General features: G+C 37.2%; 1 protein-coding gene across 3 annotated transcripts in view; it reads left to right on the forward strand.

Annotated features, from left to right (window-relative positions):
* The window catches only part of Ahi1 (Abelson helper integration site 1), a 137,658-nt gene that overhangs the window by 23,785 nt on the left and 92,491 nt on the right, over positions 1-21,382 (forward strand). For all 3 annotated transcript variants that reach the window (XM_050159445.1, XM_050159444.1, XM_050159443.1), the window contains exons 7-15: positions 600-785; positions 2,309-2,461; positions 4,116-4,248; positions 7,147-7,270; positions 11,424-11,653; positions 12,461-12,567; positions 16,573-16,691; positions 18,740-18,870; positions 20,663-20,803. In XM_050159445.1, the coding sequence (XP_050015402.1) occupies positions 600-785; positions 2,309-2,461; positions 4,116-4,248; positions 7,147-7,270; positions 11,424-11,653; positions 12,461-12,567; positions 16,573-16,691; positions 18,740-18,870; positions 20,663-20,803 (1,324 nt within the window). The remainder of the gene's footprint in view (positions 1-599; positions 786-2,308; positions 2,462-4,115; positions 4,249-7,146; positions 7,271-11,423; positions 11,654-12,460; positions 12,568-16,572; positions 16,692-18,739; positions 18,871-20,662; positions 20,804-21,382) is intronic.

Raw genomic sequence — 21,382 nt, forward strand, 5'->3', positions numbered from 1 at the left:
CATTTTATTCATTAAAAGTATTAATGCAGTCCTGTAGTTCCAGATACTGGGAAGGCTGAGGTGGGGCAGGGGGGAGGGGGTTATAAGCTCAAGGTCTGCTTGAGTCCAGATTTCAAGGCCAGCCTTGGTAGTTTACTTTCAAAATTGAAAGGAAAATGAGGGTTCGGGACATAACTTAGTAATAGAGCACTTGGGGGGCACTGCAAGACCTCAGTAGGATTCATCTTCAGCACTGCTAGAGAAAAAGTACTGACAGTAAGCAGAAATGCTTGTGTAGAGTAATATGTACTTTCCTCTTCATCATAATTATTTCAAACAAGTGTTTATTGCTCACTCTTTTTCTGCTGCCATGATGTAAATGTTTTCTCAGCAGTCTGCAGCAGTTTTGCAGCCGAAAAGAGTGCTGCTGGGAAATGTCTTCAGATTTGCCATGCTGATCAGAAAGTGCCTCCTGCTGGGGTCATCTCCCTTTTTCTCTATACATCTAAACCATTTCAACCTGTTTCAGTCTTTTAAAACTAAGCTTCTGGCTCTGTGATTGCTTTATTGAATGTGTGTTTTCAAAAAAGATAACATTTTACACAAAATCTTGTTTTAAGCTTCTGGGAGCCAATGGAAACGCAAACATCAATTCAAAACTTCGTCTCCAGCTCTACTACCCACCCACCAAACCTCGGTCCCAGTCAAATGTTGTTGAGGTTTTTGAATGGTGGTCCAAGTGTCCAAGAAATCGTTATCCATCAACATTGTACGTAACCGTACGGGGACTGAAAGTTCCAGACTGTGTAAGTTAAGTTCATAGTAAATATAAATGTCTCTTCTCTATTATTAAAATTAAGGATGACCTAATGTACTTTCCATATTTAAAGATCTGAGCTCTCAGAATGATTTTAACAGGTTTCTGTAACAGAAAGAATCCTGCAAAGACTGTGTTTAGTCTAAACAGTTAAAAGAGTAGATGAACTTGTAAGTTTTAAGGAGTAGACATCACTGTTAAGAAAACTGTTTTGGTATAATTTTTTATTTTGTAGTTGAAAATAAATAGATGGAAAGTTGGTACTGGGAAACATTTTCATATAAAGGGCAATAAATAAAATCTTTTAGGCTTTGTAGCCAGGTGTCAAAACTTCTCAACGTTGTAGTAGGAGAGTAGCCATAGAGGCACACAGAAAATAAAGAACACCTTAATGTGTCCCAGTCCATCTTTATTTATAATAAATAGTAGTGAATCAAATCATACTTGGGCTTTACTTTGCAGATCTTGATTTACATATTTTACATTAGAATCAGTAAATATTATTAACTAGCGAATAGCATTTCTACTTCTGTTGTCTACGAATGAACATTATTAATGATCTCATTCTAAATGAACATAAGATTGAAAAGCTTATGCTATTGTCTTTTTATATTAATCTTTCATGTAAGTTGTAAAGTTGTAGAGTCCTGTATGCTCTGAGCACAGGATTAATTTGCATTGGTCTAAATGGGATTAAATAAAATCCATCAGATGGTAGGGTTTTTTTTAAGAATTTCAGATTTTTTATGATATTGGTTTTGTGATTGTTTTTAAGCTAACAGTATCATGTTGTATCGGAGGCATGGCATAACATTAGGTAGGTATTTATGAAGAAGCAGGCACAAGGGCTGTAATCCCAGGCACATCAGAAGTGGAATATGGAATACACAGCTCACTTCAAATACATAGCAAGTTTGAGGCAGCCTGAGCTACATGAGACCTTGTATCAGAAACTAAAACAAATAATGAAATAAGAATAAAGTAAAGCCATTTTTACTATTGGAATCTACTATTTTATCCAAACTTCTAAAGCTTTGTGATTATAGGAGAACAGTTCAAGTAACTTTTATTTCATTTAGAATGATATACAAATGAAAAAAAAATTCTGGCTTGTGTTTCTAAAAGGTTTCCATACCATTTGTCTCAGTATTTTAATTTTATGAAGTTTGTTTGTTTGTTTGTTTTTATTCAAGCCAGGGTTTCACTATGTAGCTCTGGCTGTCCTGGGACTCACTATGTAGACCAGGGTGGTCTTGAACTCATAGAGATCCATCTGCCTCTGCCTTCCAAGTGTTGGGATTAAAGGTGTGAGCTACCACATGGGCTTTGTCAGTACTTTAAAAACTATGTACATTAAAAATAAGACAACTTGTTGACAATATTCTTGACTTCCACATGACCCTTGTGGAGGAAGAAATGCACCAATTCCTACAACTTGACCTCCACAAATGTGCCATGGCTTTAGCGTGTTTGTGCACATTTAACATTTTCTCATTTTTCTTACACACTTAGATAAAGCCATCTTACCGCTCTATGATGGCTCTTCAGGAGGAAAAAGGTACACCCGTGTATTGTGAACGCCACCGTGACACAAGTTCAGTAGACACAGAACCTGGATTAGAAGATTCAAAGGAAGTGGTAAAGTGGAAACGTCTCCCCGGTCAGGTGAGAGGGTTGATGATGCTTGCATTTGTTCATTTGCCATTGCTCTGACAAAATATTTGAGAAAAGTGTTTTTTTTTTTTTATTTTTCGAGACAGGGTTTTTTCATAGCTTTTGGTTCCTGTCCTGGAACTAGCTCTTGTAGACCAGGCTGCCCTCGAACTCACAGAGATCCGCCTGTCTCTGCCTCCCGAGTGCTGGGATTAATGGCGTGCGCCTGGCACCAACTTCCTCCATCCAGTAAGCTTGGATAATCTTTATTAGCTATATTTAGTTAATATTTATAGTCATCTGATAATAACTGTTTGTAGGGCTATTGTGATGAATATAGCTAAAGACATTTGTAGTGATGTCAACATTCATGATATACAATCAGGGCTCTGTGTATACTTACTTCATCCTCTTAAGTACCTCAGGAACTAGGCTTTCTCATCCTTACACTTTTAAAGGAAGCATTTTTACAGATTGGTATTTTGAAATTGGCTGGCAGCACTGCTTTGGTACCACCCTTAATGAAAATACAGATCATTTGAACACAAACACTGCAATATCATGATAGTCTAACGGCTAATCAACTACTAATGTGTTGACTGGGTTTTCTGTCCTGCCCAGTTCCCTCCAATCGCTTAGTCCCAAACAAATCACACAGAGGTCTACATTAACTATAAACTGGTTGGCCCATTAGTTCAGGCTTCTTATTAACTCTTATAACTTATATAGCTCATTATTAGCCCATTATTCTTATCAGTGTTAGACATGTGGCTCAGTACCTTATTCAGCGGAGCAGTCACATCTTGCTTCTTCTGGGATCGGGCCAGAACTCCAGAGGAATGGGCTTCCTCCTTCCCAGAATTCTCCTGTTCTCAGTGATCCACCTCTACTTCCTGTCTGGTTGTCTCACCTATACTTCCTGCCTAACTACTGGACATTCAGCGTTTATTTAAAATATAATTGACAGGATACAGACCATTCTCCCACACCACTAATGGTCCAGTAAAATGCTTAACACTGATACAATAACCAGAGATGATTCATATCCAGGGTAGGATGTGAGGTGGCAGAATTCCAACACACTATTTAGAATGGAACACATTTTAAAACTTAGAAATCATTTATTTCTGAATTCCCCGCATTATATTTTCAGACCATAGTGACCATGAATAACTCAAACCACAGAGAAAGCAAGGCTCTCTGTCTTGGAGACAACAACAGTGGGTGGTTATTTTAGGAGAGAAAAGCCAAGAATGACCATTCCTAAATCCTGAATTTAACCAGGACATGCATGGCATTTGTAGCTTTCACATGTTTCTGACCTTGGAAAAGTGACTGTTGTCATTGAGTAAGGAGGTGAAAAACATTCTTAGTGTGGCTGTATGAAAGCAATATAACAATAATAGTGTTGGAGCATTAGATACTGAATTGTTTATTTGTGCTTTAGATTACCTAAGTGCTATTAGACATAAATTTGTTTTATGGAAAACCAATTCTGTACTAAAAGAATAATTTTTTATAGTTTTTCATTACTCTGTGTACGTGTCTTTCTTTTCTTATGTGTTATAGTAAAAGAACTTTAGCAGGAAATTATGGTAATGGAAATTATGGGGTCATTTTATTTTAATGTTTTCTAATTTATGTAGTTTTAATAAATTCTTTTTAGGCTTGTCGTATCCCTAACAAGCACCTCTTCTCACTGAACGCTGGAGAGCGAGGGTGTTTCTGTCTTGGTTTCTCCCACAACGGAAGAATACTAGCAGCCGCCTGTGCCAGCCGAGATGGATATCCGATTATACGTAAGAATAATGCTACCTATTTGACCCGATTGTATTCAGTGTGATCAATATTGGGTTTTTAGTTAACTGAAATCTTATTTAACAATTCCCTAGTAAATCAATCATATTTCTTAAAATAAAGGGATGGTTACTGTATAATATCTATTCCGAATGAGAAGATTGAATGAAAGATGTTATTTGTTTAACCAACAGGTGGATTTTTATAAACGTTGTCTATTTTAAATATACACATCTAGTACAAGGAGAATGTTGAGTATCATGGGAAACTTTTAGCCCATTGTGATTTTAGCTGGTAGTCGTCATGATCTGAATTACAAAGTGCAGCAGTTTTGCCATGTGCTAAAATTCTAATACGTGATCCCGAAGGACCTCAAAGAAAGCTCCCGTGTGGTAGGGAAGGCAGCAGAAAGGCAAGGGATCTTTTTATTTAGCCTTGGGAGATTTGATAAGCAGGATTATAATATTCTGGATTTAGTTGTTTGTTTTATCTCGGTAAAGACATTGTCTAGAAGAAGCCAGCTCTTCGTGGGCATCTGCCCTGATTTTCAGGCCACACTGGCTTAACCTAGCTTCACACGGTTCATGATATTCATAAAATACATGTTCCAACATATTAATTGTCATTATTATCTTTTGGAGAATGAAAGGGTTATTCATGATTTGTGTGCTTTAGATTTTTCTCTGTTAAATGTTATTCTGTGCTTAAATAATTATATATTTAGATTTATTTATTACTTTAATCTCAACAAATTTAATAAGAATCGTTATCTCTAGCTTTGCATTCTTTGATTATGGGATGTCTGACTGAGAATTCACCCAGCTTGCTCCATGAATTTTGGAAGTATCCCTTCGTTATTTCTCCAGATGTGTTTGCTGCCTTTGTCTTTCTTCTCCTAGGACTGCCATCATATCTGTTTTTGGAGACAGGTGTTGTCTATTGGATCCCTGACACTTAATCATTTTTCTTCATTCATTTTCTGTTCCTTAGATTGGATAGTGTCAGTTCCCCTAAAATCAGGGTTAGTGATTCTCCGGCCAGTTTAGGTCTGTTGTTGAACCATTCTCTTGAGTTCTTTATTTCAGTGATTATACTTTTCAATTCCAAAGCTCCTTTTGGGCTCATCCTTAGCATTTCTGCTTATTTACCTATGCTTTCTTTTTTGGCGAGGAGAGCCTTAGGCTTTCTTTAGGTCTTTGACCGTGTGACAATGATAGGTTTAATTGTCTTGCTAAGAAAGATCAGAACTGGGCTTCCCAGGTTTCTGTATGGACAACTGCTTTTTCTTCCTGTGTGTAGCTATACTTTTCTGTTTGTTTGCCGGTTTCCATGTCACAACTTTATGTTGAAAGCTGGGTATTTGAAGTAACGTAGTGCAGTATAGCTCTGCTTCCATTGTTCTCCTTCGGCCACCTAAGCTGTGCTACTGCTTCTGGTTGTGGGGTTAATCTTCTAGACACATTCTGTAAATAATTTGTTCTCTGCTGTGTTATCAATCCCCTGTAGACTGTACCCAGTCAGCTAGTCTGATGCTGCCCTTTGCCAGGGAGCATTATTTCAGTTATTTAGCACACAATTTTTAAAAAGTTCCTAAGCTACTTCGGGTCACCCACATAAAGATAAAGTTTTTCCTTGGTTGTGCATGTTGCCTTTACATACTTGTGTGGGGAACCTAGATTTTTAGCAATATTTTGAAAGTGTCTATAGTTCCCCATAGCCATCCAATTCCAGGTTCTGCTTGTATTTAGATTTTGTGTTCTTCAGTGCCCTGCTTCTTATCCCCAGTGGTCTCAATCTAAAGCAACCGCAGCATTAGAGGGGGCCCTGGTTGTTTCTGCATGCACACTGGAAGCAGGTGCTTAGGGAAGCTACTCAAAGTAGTTAGCTAAGCCTGGGAGCCTGCTTTGAGTAGGACAGGTCATCGAATAGGAAGAAGTCTTTGCACTAGAGTTGTTTGTTGGGAGCTTCAGACCTCTTCTGCATCAGTGAGTGGTTTCTGGGCTTCTGATTTCATGGCTTTTGTTTTTGTTGTTGTTGTTGTTTTTGTTTGTTTGTTTGTTTTTATGGTTTCTTCAGTGTTTATTTAGGAAAGAGGAATTAGATAGTTGTAACAACACAAAGCTCAGTGTTCTTACTGAAACAACCGTTTTCTCAAGTAAGTGTTCCTCCAGTTCTCCCAAGCCTTGCACGGTTAATTCTGAGTTCTGTAACGCCATTTGCAAGTCTTCTTTTTTCTTTTACAGGGGATTAGATTTTCCAAAGTCCTGATTTTGCTCTGGGTTCTGAACTGCTTAGTTGTCTGAAGGGTGTTTGATTTCACCACTAGGTGGAAGTAGAGGCTTGGGCACTGGTCGTTGTTGAGCGCTCAGTTTAGTTTCCTTGAGTATCTGCCCTACCTTGCTTTGTCTATCCAACTCATTGGCTGCTAATTCCATTATGCGTACTAACGTTTTACTATTAGAATTTCTTTCTGACAGTGCAATGGTTTATATTTCTCATTACATCCAAAAATTTTTGGAATTTAATTTATTTTAGAGGAAAGTAATACCTTATTTATGAAATTCTAAGTTATAAATTATTTAAAGTGAATTGCAATGTAAATATTATTTAGTTTTTACTAATAAATTGACTATGAAAAGTTCTTTGGGGATTCTATCAATATGAGTAATTGATAGCATATTAAAGAATATTGTCAAAATTTAGCATATAAAAATTTTATGTAAACTGAGATCAAATTAAAACAGTTCTTGTGTTTTGAAATTGTGTTAATATTGTAAATTTTTTTTACTTTAATTTTGCAGATAATGCTTAACTTTTTCTAAATTATTAGAAGTTGTGAATTTATATATTTGTTGAATTAAAGGTATCCTCGACATTTAATTTCTAAATATTTTTATTAGTATATGAAATTCCTTCTGGACGTTTCATGAGAGAATTGTGTGGCCACCTCAATATCATTTATGATCTTGACTGGTCAAAAGATGATCGCTATCTCGTTACTTCATCATCTGATGGCACTGCCAGGTTAGTATACGTTCCAGAAGTTCTTACTGTCTGTGCTGTTTGTCATCAAAGAAAGCTAAGAGAATATAGAGAGACAGATACACCTCTGATCATTACAGCTGTGCATCATACATACTGTCTGCTTAGACAGCAGTAAAACTTGATGCCAATTCTCTTGACTTTCTTTTATTTATTTAATGTATATCATTTCTGGCCCTTGATGTTTTCAAATGATTATGTGTAAACTGCTAACTAATATCTTGCAAGAAGTGTGTGATATTTGTGCTATACTGTAACTGAGGATTCTGTCTTCATTGTAGGCTAGGTATAGGGGCCTGAACTCATAGTGTTCAGTAGGTAGGTACAAACCAGTAAAGGACTTGGTTACATACATACCGTAAAGCTTTATGGCTTGTTAAATATTAACATTTTCGTGAAATCAGTCTTAACTTATTCCCTTTCAATTTAATATGGATCACACCACAACATTTTATTTATTGTGTGATTCTTTAATTTTTTTTTTCACAGTCTTACTTGTAGCCCAGGCTGACCTCAAATGTGCAGTCTTTCTTCCTCAGCCTTCTCTGTGCAGGAATTACCGGAATGGCCATCACACCTGGCTCAGTCAAATACTTTAAGAGCTAATTTTTAAACGTTATTTACTTCTTTTAGCTCCTTGTTTAACCTTGAATATTCATGATCTAAAAAGAAAAGGGTTTCGAGATTCTTTCTCTCTGTAATCTAGACTAGGTAGACACACGTTCTCTACCGCCTGGGAAACTGCACTGCTATCTTTTTGTGACCTGCACTAACTTCATTCTCACTTACTTTCCCTGCCTCCTGTTCTTGCTTAATAGGCCGTGTGATTTCTAGTGCTAGGCTCCTTCTACTGCTAACCTTAACTTCCCTTTCTATGTAAAATGACTGTTGGTCAGTATGTCACCATTGTTCAGTTTATATTTAAGTGAAAAGAGATAATTAATGACAATTTACTTCCGTTTCTATTAGTCTGGGGCAGTTATTCCTCCCTTAAATGTACTAAAGCTGCTGACTGGCTTACTCTTTTACAGCAGCCATTCTATCTAGAGGTGGGTAATAACAGTAGAGAAAAGGTCTCAGTTTGCTGAGCCATGACAAAGGCTTTTAAGGTGTGAATCTCTGAGCCTTCATCCCTTCTGAGTCATCTTTCAGTCTCTCAGTTCCTTTTTCTCATTCACAAGCAGCAGGTCCAGACCTTAGATGCATCAGTTTTATCATCTTTTATTTGCTGACTTCAATTTATGATAAAATTTTCACTGGTTATATGGATGGTCTCCATAATGTCTATCAGTGAACCCAGTTTTATATCTGTGCATCTCTTGATGAAACTGTATGGGCATAGACTCCTTGATCAATTAAAATCCAACCAGAGTGCTGGTGAAGAAGTTCGTCAGGTAAAGACTACTAGTCTGTAAACCTGGGATATCTGAGACCCACACAGTGGAAGGAGACAACCAACACATGCAGATTGTCTGCTTACTCTACATGTGTGCAGGGGCACATGAATGCCCCCCCACCGCACACACAATTTTAAAAATTTTAAATCAACTAAGATTTTACCATGTGTATCCATATGTCACATATCGTTCATTATGTTTTCCTCTAAGTACCTTTAAAATTGGCATGAATTGAACTCTATAGATCATAAAAAGTCTTGTGAAAGCGCTGAGTGAAGAAAAAGGCATTATAACTAGGACTAAAATGATGACACGGCCTCTGGAAGAGATAGGAGGATGTTAGTAATGAGGAAGTGATAGCCAGAAGGAAGTTAGGAGGGTTGGTCATGCTCACAAGTGGCAAGTTGTGGACCCTCTGCCTCTGCCGTCTATCTGTTTTCCTGAAATCATATTCACATGTTTCCATTGCCTTCTCCCAGGTAGCCATTTTTGACCTGCTAGCTCCTTGCCATATAGTTTTAGCTTATTTTCTCCTGTACGTGCTTCTAGAAGAATCTGGTTTTTCTCAAGTCAGCAGCTTCTAATACAAACAGGAAGACAAACACCTGTAATGGCTCTGCAGTAGGCTCACGTGTCCTGAGTTATATCCCACTTCACACACTCCACTTTAACTTTTTTCCATACGTGCATTTTCTTTCCCATCTAAAGGGTTTTTTTTTTTTTACATTTTCATCTACTCTTTAATAATTTGTATCTCTTTGTTCTTTATGAATGGCTTACAAACTATTAATACATTTCTTTTGATGTTGAAGTCTACTTTTACATAAAAACATGAACTAACAAGTTCAGTTTTTCCACAAAAAGCTTCATTTAAAATACACACACACACAGAGTATTGAGTCCTTTTGAAGGTCTTCATTTTTTTCTTATGTATAATATGGCAAATAATAACACCAAGATTTATTAGTAATTAAATGAGAATTTTACTTTTAAATATCATAATATTCCTTTAAAATGAGCAGTTTTGTTATTTTGTGTCAATTCTATATATAGCATATTTCATTGAAATATGCTTTTTCAATAAAATCTTTTGGCAATGACATGTATGCTTAATTTTCACCTGAACATTCTTTCATCCTTTCATTATTAGTTTGTCCCTTTAGTAATTTGCATATATTTTAATCAGCTACTGAGAAAATGCAAAATGTCTCTATTGAATAGCTGACTCTATTTTTTCTTTTATTTGTAATTTGGTACATGTGTTTTACACAGAAATTTAAAAATTTCAAGACAAATATATTCTTTTTGCCAGGCGGTGGTGGCACATGCCTTTAATCCCAGCACTCGGGAGGCAGAGACAGGAGGGATCTCTGTGAGTTTGGGGCTAGCCTGATCTTTGGAGGGAGCTCCAGGACAGAGTCCAAAGCTACAGAGAAAGTCTGTCTTGAAAAAAAGAAAAAACAAAAAAATATATGTTCTTTGTTTCCAATAACTTAATCCATCATATAAAATACCCAATGATTAATACTCATAGAACTACTGTACATTTCTAGATTTCGCCCATTTTACACTTGCACACACATTTGGGAAGAAAATGGAGTGGTAAGCATAAAGGCAGTACTTGGTATAGGAGAGCTTGTTCTCTGTCAGAGGACCATGATTATTTCAATAAAGGCAGTACTTAGTACAGGAGAGCTTGTTCTCTGTCAGAGGACCATGATTATTTTAATCAAATAGAGTAGGACATAGAGCAGTTGATAAGGTGTTTGCATACAAGCACAAGCACCTGAATACCGATCCCCACCATGTATACACAAAAGCCAGTCACAGCAGCACACATCTGTAATAACAGAAGACAGAAGGATCCCCGGAGTTTTCTGGACAGCCCATCTAGCCAATCAGTGAGCATCTGTCTCAAAAAGTAAAGTTCAGAAATGTTTGAGGAACACATCCACGGTCAAACTGTGGCCTCTTTGTGTGTCACATGGGCACACACACATAAACATTTAAAAAAAAATTCTTATTTAATTATGATGTTTTAAGGGTTTAGGATCTGTATGTATATTATTAAGGCTTTGAAATACAAATTAAAAGTTACTGGGTTCTCTAGTTCTCTTGGCCTCCACATTTTCAAAAGGAGTACATACAACCTATTGGGAAAGTCCTTCAACGTTTCTTCCTATCTTTTAAATTATATATATAATGTATTTGAGTGTTTTGCCTGAGTGTATGTATGTACATCACATGCAGTCTGTGTGCCTGCAGAGGTCAGAAAAAGCTGTCTTAGATCTGGAACTGGAATTACAAATGGTTGTGAGCCACTGTATGGGTTCTGGGAACCTAACCTGGGTCTTCTGAAAAGCCAGCCAGAACTCTGAGCCATCTCTTCAGTCCTCTTTCCTATCTTTTAATGCATATTGTGTTAAATAATGTTTTACCAGCTATTAAGTGTATATTTACCCAGTGTCAAAACTGGTTATAAAACAGATTATGTCCTAGTGAAAATAAGTTTACAATATAGGTTATAGTTACAGATAAAATATATTTCATGAGAAATTGCCTTTTAAAATGGTGGGATAATCTAATATGTGGTCATTATCATATTTTTATTATAAATATTAATTTATGTAAGTTTATCGTTGTTGGGCATTTGCTTACCTTATTGGCTATATTCTTCTATAGACAGTTAAAGAACATTGTGAATTTTCATCAGTCTGTTACTTTCTATCCTTTTTCAGGGTTTGGAAGAATGAAATAAACAGTACAAGTACCTTCCGAGTCTTACCTCATCCTTCTTTCGTCTACACGGCAAAGTTCCATCCAGCTACACGAGAGCTGGTGGTTACGGGATGCTATGACTCTATGATAAGGATATGGAAAATTGATATGAGACAAGATACTCCTGTATTAGTCCGCCAGCTTGATGTCCACAGGAGTTTTGTCAATTCCGTCTGTTTTGATGATGAAGGTATATCACAGAATATGCTCTAAGTCAGGATAGTTACATGAAGAGAGAGATTATTTTCTTTAACTGATAGGTAATATTGAGAGATCTTACATTAATATTTGTAAGTGTTACTGAACTGATACTCAGATCAGCTTTAGAGATTCTAGTAAATTAAGGACAATTTTTTGGTTTTGCTCAGAAATAAAAAGAGCATTCTAATACATAGCAGTATTCACCAGTTGAATAAGCTATTTTGTAAAGTATTACATTCACAGTGCTGAATAACCATAATTGTTAGCAATGATGTGTAACGTATTCCTGCATGACCATGTTTTCTGAGTCCCACTCAATTTTTAAAGACTGATATTAATACTTGTTATGATGGTTTTATTAATTTTCTGATCATTTTAAATGTAATGGTCACTGGGATTATGTTAACAGTATATATTAGAACAGGTATTTTCCTAGGTAGAAAAAAATTGCATAGTCTAATAATGATAAATACAGATACATGTTGGGCAATTCAGATAATTTGGATATGAGTTTATGGGTACTATACATGTAGATTACATTGCTCATTTCTTTTTGTATTCAGATTCAGATAAATGACAGGGAAATGTTACCAAAAATGCTCTTTAAAGGTGAATTTTCTTAAAGATAATTGGGATTGTAGTGTGAGCTGTCTTTTTCTTTTTAACTTTTTACTGAAAAACCTTTCATTGGCAATTCAGTGCTTTGCTTGTTAATCTGGGATGTGGCTCCCCCAACTTTATACCGTTTTCTAGCTTCTGCGACATTCTTAAGTGAGTAATTTGCTGTTGTCAATAGGTCACCACATGTATTCAGGAGACTGCATCGGGGTGATTGTTGTTTGGGACACTTACGTGAAAGTGACCGATTTGCAGCACTCAGTGCGCCACTGGACGGTAAATAAGGTACAGAACCCCATTTCATACCTTGAGAAACCATGAAGGAAACTGAGGAGAATCAAACACAGGGCTCGAAAAGACCATAAGGGCATCCTAGTCTGCCCTTTGAAAAAATAAGCTTCTCTCAGTCCAAAAACCAATTATCATGTCTTCCGGGCAGCTAAAGTCAATAGTCATTAATTAACTCTCACGTCTTTCTGATAGTTGATTGATCTCAACTCACTGAAGGTTTTTCCTTTGGGTGCCATGCTTTACTCTTTGTTTAGGGCCTGGAACATTGTAGGCAGCGACTCTCCCGTTAAGTTCCAGCCTCACTCCATTTGTCGTCTTTTGAGGTCCGAGCTGCAGCACGGCATTCACTGAAGTTCACAATGCACAGGCACATAAGCAACAGCTAATTTTCCGTTACTGGTAGCCTGTGTTTTCTCCTCAATCTCTACAGTCACTAAGAACAGCATCGGTCTCTGTGTCAGAGCAATGTAATTATGATGGGAAGCTGTCACTTTAATCGCAATAACTGCTTCATTTGAAACTTGCTAATGATAGAAACTAGCAAGAAATGTGTTCCCGATTGAAGTAAATACGGAAGTGCATTCCTTTTGGGAAAGAGTTTTATGGTCTGTAAGCAATTTTGTTAGTTCTTTTTAATTAAAGATAAATGGTTGGTAAACTTGATCTTACATTTGTTATATATTATTATATTGTTATAGCTTCTACCTCGCATATTTTTCTTTATTTTTAAATGAATTTTGACAATAGATACCAACATGTTTGAAAAAAATTCTGTAAATTTCAGTTAAATCAAGTCTATCAGATCTATCAAGAATATCCTGTCTTTAGTTACTCTTATCTGGTCTGTCAGATTAACAGGGGACACCTTCGGCGGTGGGGAAGAGACAGAAATCTTTAATAAATAAATAAATAAATAAATAAATAAATAAATAAATAAATAAATTAAAAAAAAAACAGGGGACACCTTAAGACTCGTCATGTAGCCTGATTTCATACATTACATTTTTAAAAGAATTTTCTAATTACATGAACACTTACTGGATTGCTAAGTCTCTAATAAAGGCACCAATTCTTAATCATTTGAACCTACAATGCCAACTTAGTTATTGGCTTTAAAGGTCTTGTGTTTCCTTGTCTTAACACAGTGTCTTAAACAGTATTAAATAATTTAAGCATGGTTAGCTTAAACAGTGTTAACAGTATCCAAACACCTTAAAACAGGTGTCTTCAACCCAGACACTGCTTGCCTTGAAAATCTACATGTTAGCATTATTTGAAACAGTCAGAACTAAACATAGGAAGTGAGCTGCTGTGTCCTTTTAGGAGTGAAGGCACCTGATTTCATCCTTAGCTGTCTTCTGCCAGCGGTATGGGAAGTGCTGAGGTACTCACTCATCTGCCCCTAAAGATGAAGTGGCCATGTGCAGACTCCTAGCTAGGCTCCAAAACAAGGGTGTTTTAGTTTAGCATGGCTATGGTTCAGAACAGTTTGAAGGACGGAAGTCATAGATAACCACTATCGGCCATTGCTTTCTCAGATTCGCACCCGACACCGGTCCCACATTGGTTTGGATTTTGCCCTTTTGCATGTCTTCTATTTGGTCAGTTCTCTCTCCTTCAGGGCTTCTCTGTCTCTCATTTGTGATAGTTTAGCTCACTCAACTTCCTGTGTGTAGTGTCGGTATTTTACTGTTTTCTGTGATGTTTAACAAGAGTTGATAGATCTTAGAACTGGATGGCAGCAGGGGTTCAGCCGCTGATCTTAGGGGCAGCAGCAGGATGCCTGCCTGCCACTATAGGTTTAGTCCCCTCACTGAAGAGGAGAACCTCTAGATAAAAAATACAAAGCTCACATAAGAAGGCTGATTCAGAGTTCTGCTCCAGGTTGAGGGACTTTCCTTAGACTCTTTGGACTTTAACCAAAGTTATTTGGGGAGACAGCTCTGCTCAGCCTGGTACTAGCATCACTGACACCTAAGTTATTTTGCATTTGCAGTTTTTTTCTTCCTGTGGCAATACCAAGAAAGATCTTTAGTAATCATTTTTTAAAAATGTTTACTCTGTACATTAAAGGTTGTAGTACAGTTATGAGAGTGCTCATAGTAAAACTGTTGCTCTAGTGAATCGAATCGAATCGAATTAACCCAAACCATGGTGTTACGTTGTTTCAGTTGTTCTGTGCCCAGAAGCATATCTGTACATTTTTCACGATTCAGTACTATGTCATTGCATGTAGCCTTCATATTGCATACTACATGACCAGAGTTGTTCATTGTGCAGTGTGTCCTGACCTAAGGCTTTCTGTTTCCTTCGTAACTTGGTTTCTTACGCATTTGATTTGTTTTAAGTCCCACATAAAACTGAGACTGCAGTCTTGGTGATGTTTTTATGTGGTGTCTTCCAGACTCATTGTTGTTATGGCAAATGAAAATCTTTTCTGTTTTGTGAGGATGAATAATACTAATGCTGGAGAGGAGAGAAAATAGATGGAGGATGGATAGATGGATGGATAATGGATGAATTTCTTTAATGATATTGAACATCTGTTCATGTATTTCCAGCCATTTCTATGTCCTTTGTGGAGATATGTCTGTTCAATTCTTTTGCCCATTTTTTTTTATCCAGGTTACTTGGTTTTTTTTCTTGTTATAAGTGTATGTGTGAAAGGATTAATCTCTTATCGGGTAGATGATTTACAAATTATTTTCCGAGTGTATACACTGCAGTCCATTGTGCTGTTGCTTATTCCACAATGCACCTGCCTTTTAGTTTAATGGAGTCCCATTTACTTATATTTTTGTGGCCTACGTTTTGGCATTGACCTTCCCCCAACATCTCCCTTCCAAAAACTATTGCCAAGGCTAATGCTCAGAAGGTTTCCCCTTTGTTGCTAACAGCTTTATAGTTTCTGGTCTTACCCATATATATTTTATTGTGAGAAAGGGTACTTTTTATGCAAGGCTCAGGCAGATTACTTCTTCAGTTTTGCTACATGACATTATAAATTAGGTATCTTCATTAGCTGCTGCAAGGAACTGTAAGGAACGGAGGGACGGTGTCGTCAAAGCCTTTCCACAATGATTATAAATCATATAATGAAAATATTATGCCAGCAGCACATTCTTCTTATAGAAAGTGGAAGTTTATAAGTGTGGCACCTGCACTACCTGGAACTGTGGTTGGGCAAGGGTCTGAGGAGTAGAGAACACACAGAGACACGGGTCACTCTTGAAGCAAGGATGACAGTCTTATTATGTTCCAAGGCAGCTTATATAGGGCTCTCTTAAACTAGTGGCCACACCCTAGCTCTTGGGGTTTTTCAGCTGCAAGCCCACCAGAGACCACTTCCTTGTTATCAGGAACTCTTGAGGGTTCTGTGCTCAGGGCAGCTGCAAGCATAGAAAAGCAAGTTGTTTACTCCAGCAGGCAAGGGGCCATAGAACATCCAGGGTCTGAGGGTCTGCAGCTCCCAACATATAAGGAAAGTCTGAATCTAACTAAGACTTCCAAGTATGGAAGTAATTTTTACGTGACTTGAACAGAAAAGACCATGTGAGGAGATGTATGTGGAGCACTTGTGTTAGAACTGACTGACACTGAGAACCAACTGAGGAAGTGAGTACCAGACGGAACACATAATAATTGAATATAGCACTATATAACAGATAATACAGTTTATCATTTTTATTTCTTAAATATAAATTGAAGTTGATAAAATCCTTGTTACTAATAACTTTAAAATATTCAGTGTAGTAGAATTGAATTTTTGGTTCATTTTTTTTTATTTTATTTTATTTCGTTGAGAAATGCTCTTATATTGTAGCCCATGGTAACCAAACTCATGGCAGTCCTCCTGCTTTAGCCTCGCAAGTGCTGGCATTGTATGGATGTGGTGCTATCTCAGAAGGAAATGACATTTTAAAATTCATTCTGTCCTTTATAAACAAACACTTCAGTAGCAATAGTTTGACTTTCTTTTCATTTTTGGCACCATTTTAGGAAATCAAGGAGACTGAATTCAGGGGAGTTCCAATAAGTTATCTGGAGGTCCACCCCAGTGGAAAACGTTTATTAATCCACACCAAAGACAGCACACTGAGGATCATGGATCTGCGGATGTAAGTGTTTTAGTCGTAACAGGAGAATTACTTCAGTTGGTTACTTTACATTTATAAAATGCAGCAATATTTTTGAGCCAGCAGTTTTGTGTACTGGGGGCATTATCTGTGGAGATTTTTCTTGCTTCTTCCAGCTAATGGATGAAAGTCAGAGCTGCTCCTAAGCGTGCTATAGCTAAGACAGCCCGCACAACAGAGTTACTTAGTGCTGTTTGAATTGCTCTGAGGCTGAAATGGAATCAGCTGTTTTTATGTTTGCAATGAAACGCAGGCACTCATACCATCAACAGGGAGATTCCTTTTGTTTCCATGATACGACTGAGATTATAATACTGTGTGTTATAATACACAGTAGATGGAGGTTGTGAAGGAGATGGCTTTTGGTTAATGCCTCTCTTTGTCTGCTTTACTTCAGCAGAGGAAAGGAGTGGAGTATGGCAAAACAGTATGGACTACTAGTGTCTCTCTTGGTTGGTGTTTGAATTCCATGTGAAACAAACAAGAGAAAGCTATCGCATGGGTTTCTTATTTTATTTAGAAATACACATATCAGTCTATGTGAATTAATCCCACACATATCTTTTTAGTGCTTTTAGCTCTTACGTGTTTAAAAATAATAGCCCAAGACCCTAGCATGGGTACTGTGGGAAACTGACAGCAAAATTACTACATCTGAAGTTTATAATCTAGTGATTACCTTTCACATTACAACAGCAAACACTTAGATTAAAATTTGAGATCTGGAATCTGACTTCGAGGTCAGCTTGGTCTACAGAGCAAGTGCCAGGAGAGCCAGGGATACACAGAAAAATCCTATGTCAAATAAACAAAAAATTTGAGATCTGGTATTGGAATCTGAATATTCTTTTTTCTATACTTTACATCCATGGCATACCAAATAAATAAGTCAGCTCTCAATATGTGTATCTTAATAAATATAAATGTAAGGTATAATTACTGTATATGTTACAGCAACAATAAAGGTGACAACTGTAATTTAGCCTTTCTGTTAAGGTTCTGTTGAAAGACTAGCATTTGAGTTCAGTCCTGAAAGATGGATAACTCAGATACAATAGAGGTTATCAGTAGGGTAGAGAATGAAACAAAGTGCAGACTGGGGATGTGCTCATGGCAGATAGGTAGCCCGAGCAGAGGTTTCTTGACAAGGAATACTAACAGGGAAGTTTTTAAAAATAGAAAGTAAGGTCAGGCAGTGATGGCGCACGCCTTTAATCCAAGCACTCAGGAGGCAGAGGCAGGTGGATCTCTGAGTTTGAGGCCAGCCTGGGCTACAAGAGCTAGTTCCAGGATAGGCCCCAAAGCTGCAGAGAAACCCTGTCTCAAAAAAGAAAAAGAAATAGAATGTGGGACTGGATTAAGAGACCAAATTATTTCCTTTTAAAGGCCTATAATATCATACCTGGGTTCATAGGCAGGAAAAGAGTCAGCTGCTACTTTTTCTTCCCCTTCCTCGTTTCTCAGGTGGGAGAAATAGTGTATCCTGTCTCTAAGGCTTTGTGGAGGAGTGAGAGAGTCAGTAAGTAGAGTGCCGACAAGAAACACACAGCAAGGACTCCAGAAGTGTCTCACTCAGTAACTCAAGGACTGGAAATTTAAATTGAAAATGCTAAAAAATAAATACATATACATACAGCAAGATTGTTATGGAAATCATGTTCATGGTAGGAGCACGTTGTCTAACAGTGGAACATTTCTTAAGATACATCTAGACAATGACACAAGTGCATTGACATATACAGTCTGTGTTATCTGACACCCTGTGAGCACTGAAACAGTCTCAGCGGCTGCTCTAGGTCAGAACATCTAGTAGTTTGTAACATATGTATATATTTCTCTGTATTATGGGGACTCAGCAGAGGGGAGAAGAAGTGGGTCACAGAAATTAGAAAGGAACATGAAAACTACTCTTGTTTCTTGAGTCTTCGTCACAGAATGCCTAAATTCAGTATTTATAACCAACATTTCTCCACCACTAGTCTTTAAACGGTTAAGGTGGGTTACATTTGCACATGTTTGCTTGTTTATAGACTAGCAGCAAGGAAATTTGTCGGAGCCGCGAATTACCGGGAGAAGATCCATAGCACTTTGACCCCATGCGGGACTTTCCTCTTCTCTGGAAGTGAGGATGGAATAGTGTATGTTTGGAACCCAGAGACGGGTAAGTGTTTATTGATCTTGAAAAAATGTTTTAGGGAATGGGATAGAAAGTTTAAAGTATGTGAAAACTATGGTTTTTGATATCCTTTTTTTAAATATTTATTTATTTATTATATATACAATATTCTGTCTGTGTGTATGCCTGCTGGCCAGAAGAGGGCACCAGACCTAATTACAGATGGTTGTGAGCCACCAGGTGGTTGCTGGGAATTGAACTCAGGACCTTTGGAAGAGCAGGCAATGCTCTTAACCACTGAGCCATCTCTCTGGCCCAGTTTTCGATATTCTTAAGAAAAATATGCCGTTGTGTTTTAAATCTGATTTTGTGTTTTAAAATCGGGTAGTATATTTGTTACTTTTCTCATCGCAGTAACAAAACCCCTGAAAGAAGCAATGTAAGGAAGGAGTGGTGTGCTTTTAGCTCGCAGCTCCAGGGATATAACATCAATGGTGAGGAAGGCATACCGGCAGGAGAGGAGTTTACTGCTCACATGAGCGAGTTGGAAGCAGAGAGTCAGGACTGAGGGAATAGTTCAGTAAATAAAAAAAAGGTGTTTGCCATGTAAGTGTGGGGATATAGTTTGAATCCCCAGAAACCATGTAAACCCAGAATCAGTGACACCTATCTGTATCCCAGCATTCCTATGGCAAAAGGGAGGCAGAGATGGAAAAAAATACCAGAAGCTCTTGGACCAGTTAGTCTGGCCTCTGAAGAGGCAAGCAAAAGATTCTTTCTCAAATAAGATATAAGGTGAGGATACCCCCCCCACACACACACACAGAGGGAGAGGGAGAAAAAGAGAGGGAGGGGGACTGACTAGTGAACAGGAAATAGGACTACTAGAAAACTTCAAGGCCACCTCTTCCACCTCCTCTTCCTCCACCTCCTCCTCCCCTCCTCTACGTCCTCTTCCACCTAAAGGCTTCAGAACCTTCAAAAGCAGTACCAGCTGGAAGCCAAGTACTCAAATATTCAAACACACGAGCTCACAGGGAATGTTTTAATCAGTCCACAACAGATAGCTTTTGATTAAATTCATTTGTATTCTAAATACATATTAAATTTGTTCTTGATTGCTTTAATGTCTTTGTAAATTTAGAATTTCACATTATAAATCCAGATTTATTCTTTCTGTACCAATAAGATAGTGCAGATGCTTGAAAAGTATTTCATGAATACTGTAATACAAAACACAGAACACTGTAAGCTGAATTGTCAGTGGGTAGATCGGTGGGTGAGCACTGATGATTTCTGATGAATGGTTCTGGTGCCTTTTGACTTCTGGCTGATTTCCTAGGTTTCAGTGACTTCTGTTTGTGTCTTCTAGCTCTAGACATAAGACAGACCTTTCAATCAGTTAACACCTCAGCCTCTAGGGAAAAAAAGTAAAACAGAAGAATTGAGCCCTTGCCAATTCTTCCCTGTCTAGAGAATTTCTTCAACTACAGAGTTTTATGATCCCTCCCCAGTTTTGCCAAATTCTTTGTTACTTATAGTTTTTTCACTTTTCTCAGGTCTCTCTCAGGCATACATACCTGTTCCCATCATAACACTTCATGTGTGTTTTGTTGCCCCCAAAATTGAAAAGCTTGGATTAAAACGCAGAAAGAAGCCAATAAAATGCAAAATAGAGATAATTATTCCTCACAGTGGTGCTCAGCACCTACAAGTATTTGAGCTTTTTATGCAAATAATGTGAGCCTCATGCTGTATTTTCACGTAAGGTATAGAATAATCTTGGAATGAGAAATATGTGACATAGTACAAGTTGTTGCATTTCTTTACTCTTTAGGAGAACAAGTAGCAATGTATTCAGACCTGCCATTCAAGTCAACTATTCGAGACATATCCTACCATCCGTTTGAAAATATGGTTGCATTTTGTGCATTTGGGCAGAGTGAGCCAGTTCTTCTTTATGTTTATGATTTTCATGGTAAGTCCACTGCCTATGCAAATGACGTAATGATTACTTTTATAATGGACCAGATAGCATGAGCACTATAAAATTTATTAGCAGTTCTTTCAATTAACATAGTCTTTTTTATGTTTCTATTTATTTATTTATTTATTAAAGATTTCTGTCTCTTCCCCACCGCCGCCTCCCATTTTGACTATACTATACAAAAGAGCCAAAAAGATGGCATAGGTTAATTATAAAATTATTTGGATTTATGTTGTTTTTTAAATATTTACTTTCTGTCCTGAAATTAGGATTTTGCTTTTCTAATTGCACGGTATTTCTCAGAAATATTTTATAACCTTCATATATTAATTGTAAAAAATAAAAAAGTCTTTATTATTTTCTTTGCTTTAATTTGACTATGATATAACATCATTCAACATTTTGATAAGCTAGAGTAATATATATAGTAGTTATATACATGGAAGTATACAATTGTGTGGGTGTTATTAATGTAAAGCTGTAATCATACTTTAGTGAAATATGTTGAATTATACATGTGATTAGACAATTGAGCTGGTATAAACCTGAAGGTTTTGTTCGTGGTACAGA

This window comes from Alexandromys fortis, unplaced genomic scaffold (genome assembly GCF_014885135.2).
Source record: "Alexandromys fortis isolate MF-2015 unplaced genomic scaffold, M_Fortis_MF-2015_v1.1 scaffold_107, whole genome shotgun sequence".
Lineage (NCBI taxonomy): Eukaryota > Metazoa > Chordata > Mammalia > Rodentia > Cricetidae > Alexandromys > Alexandromys fortis.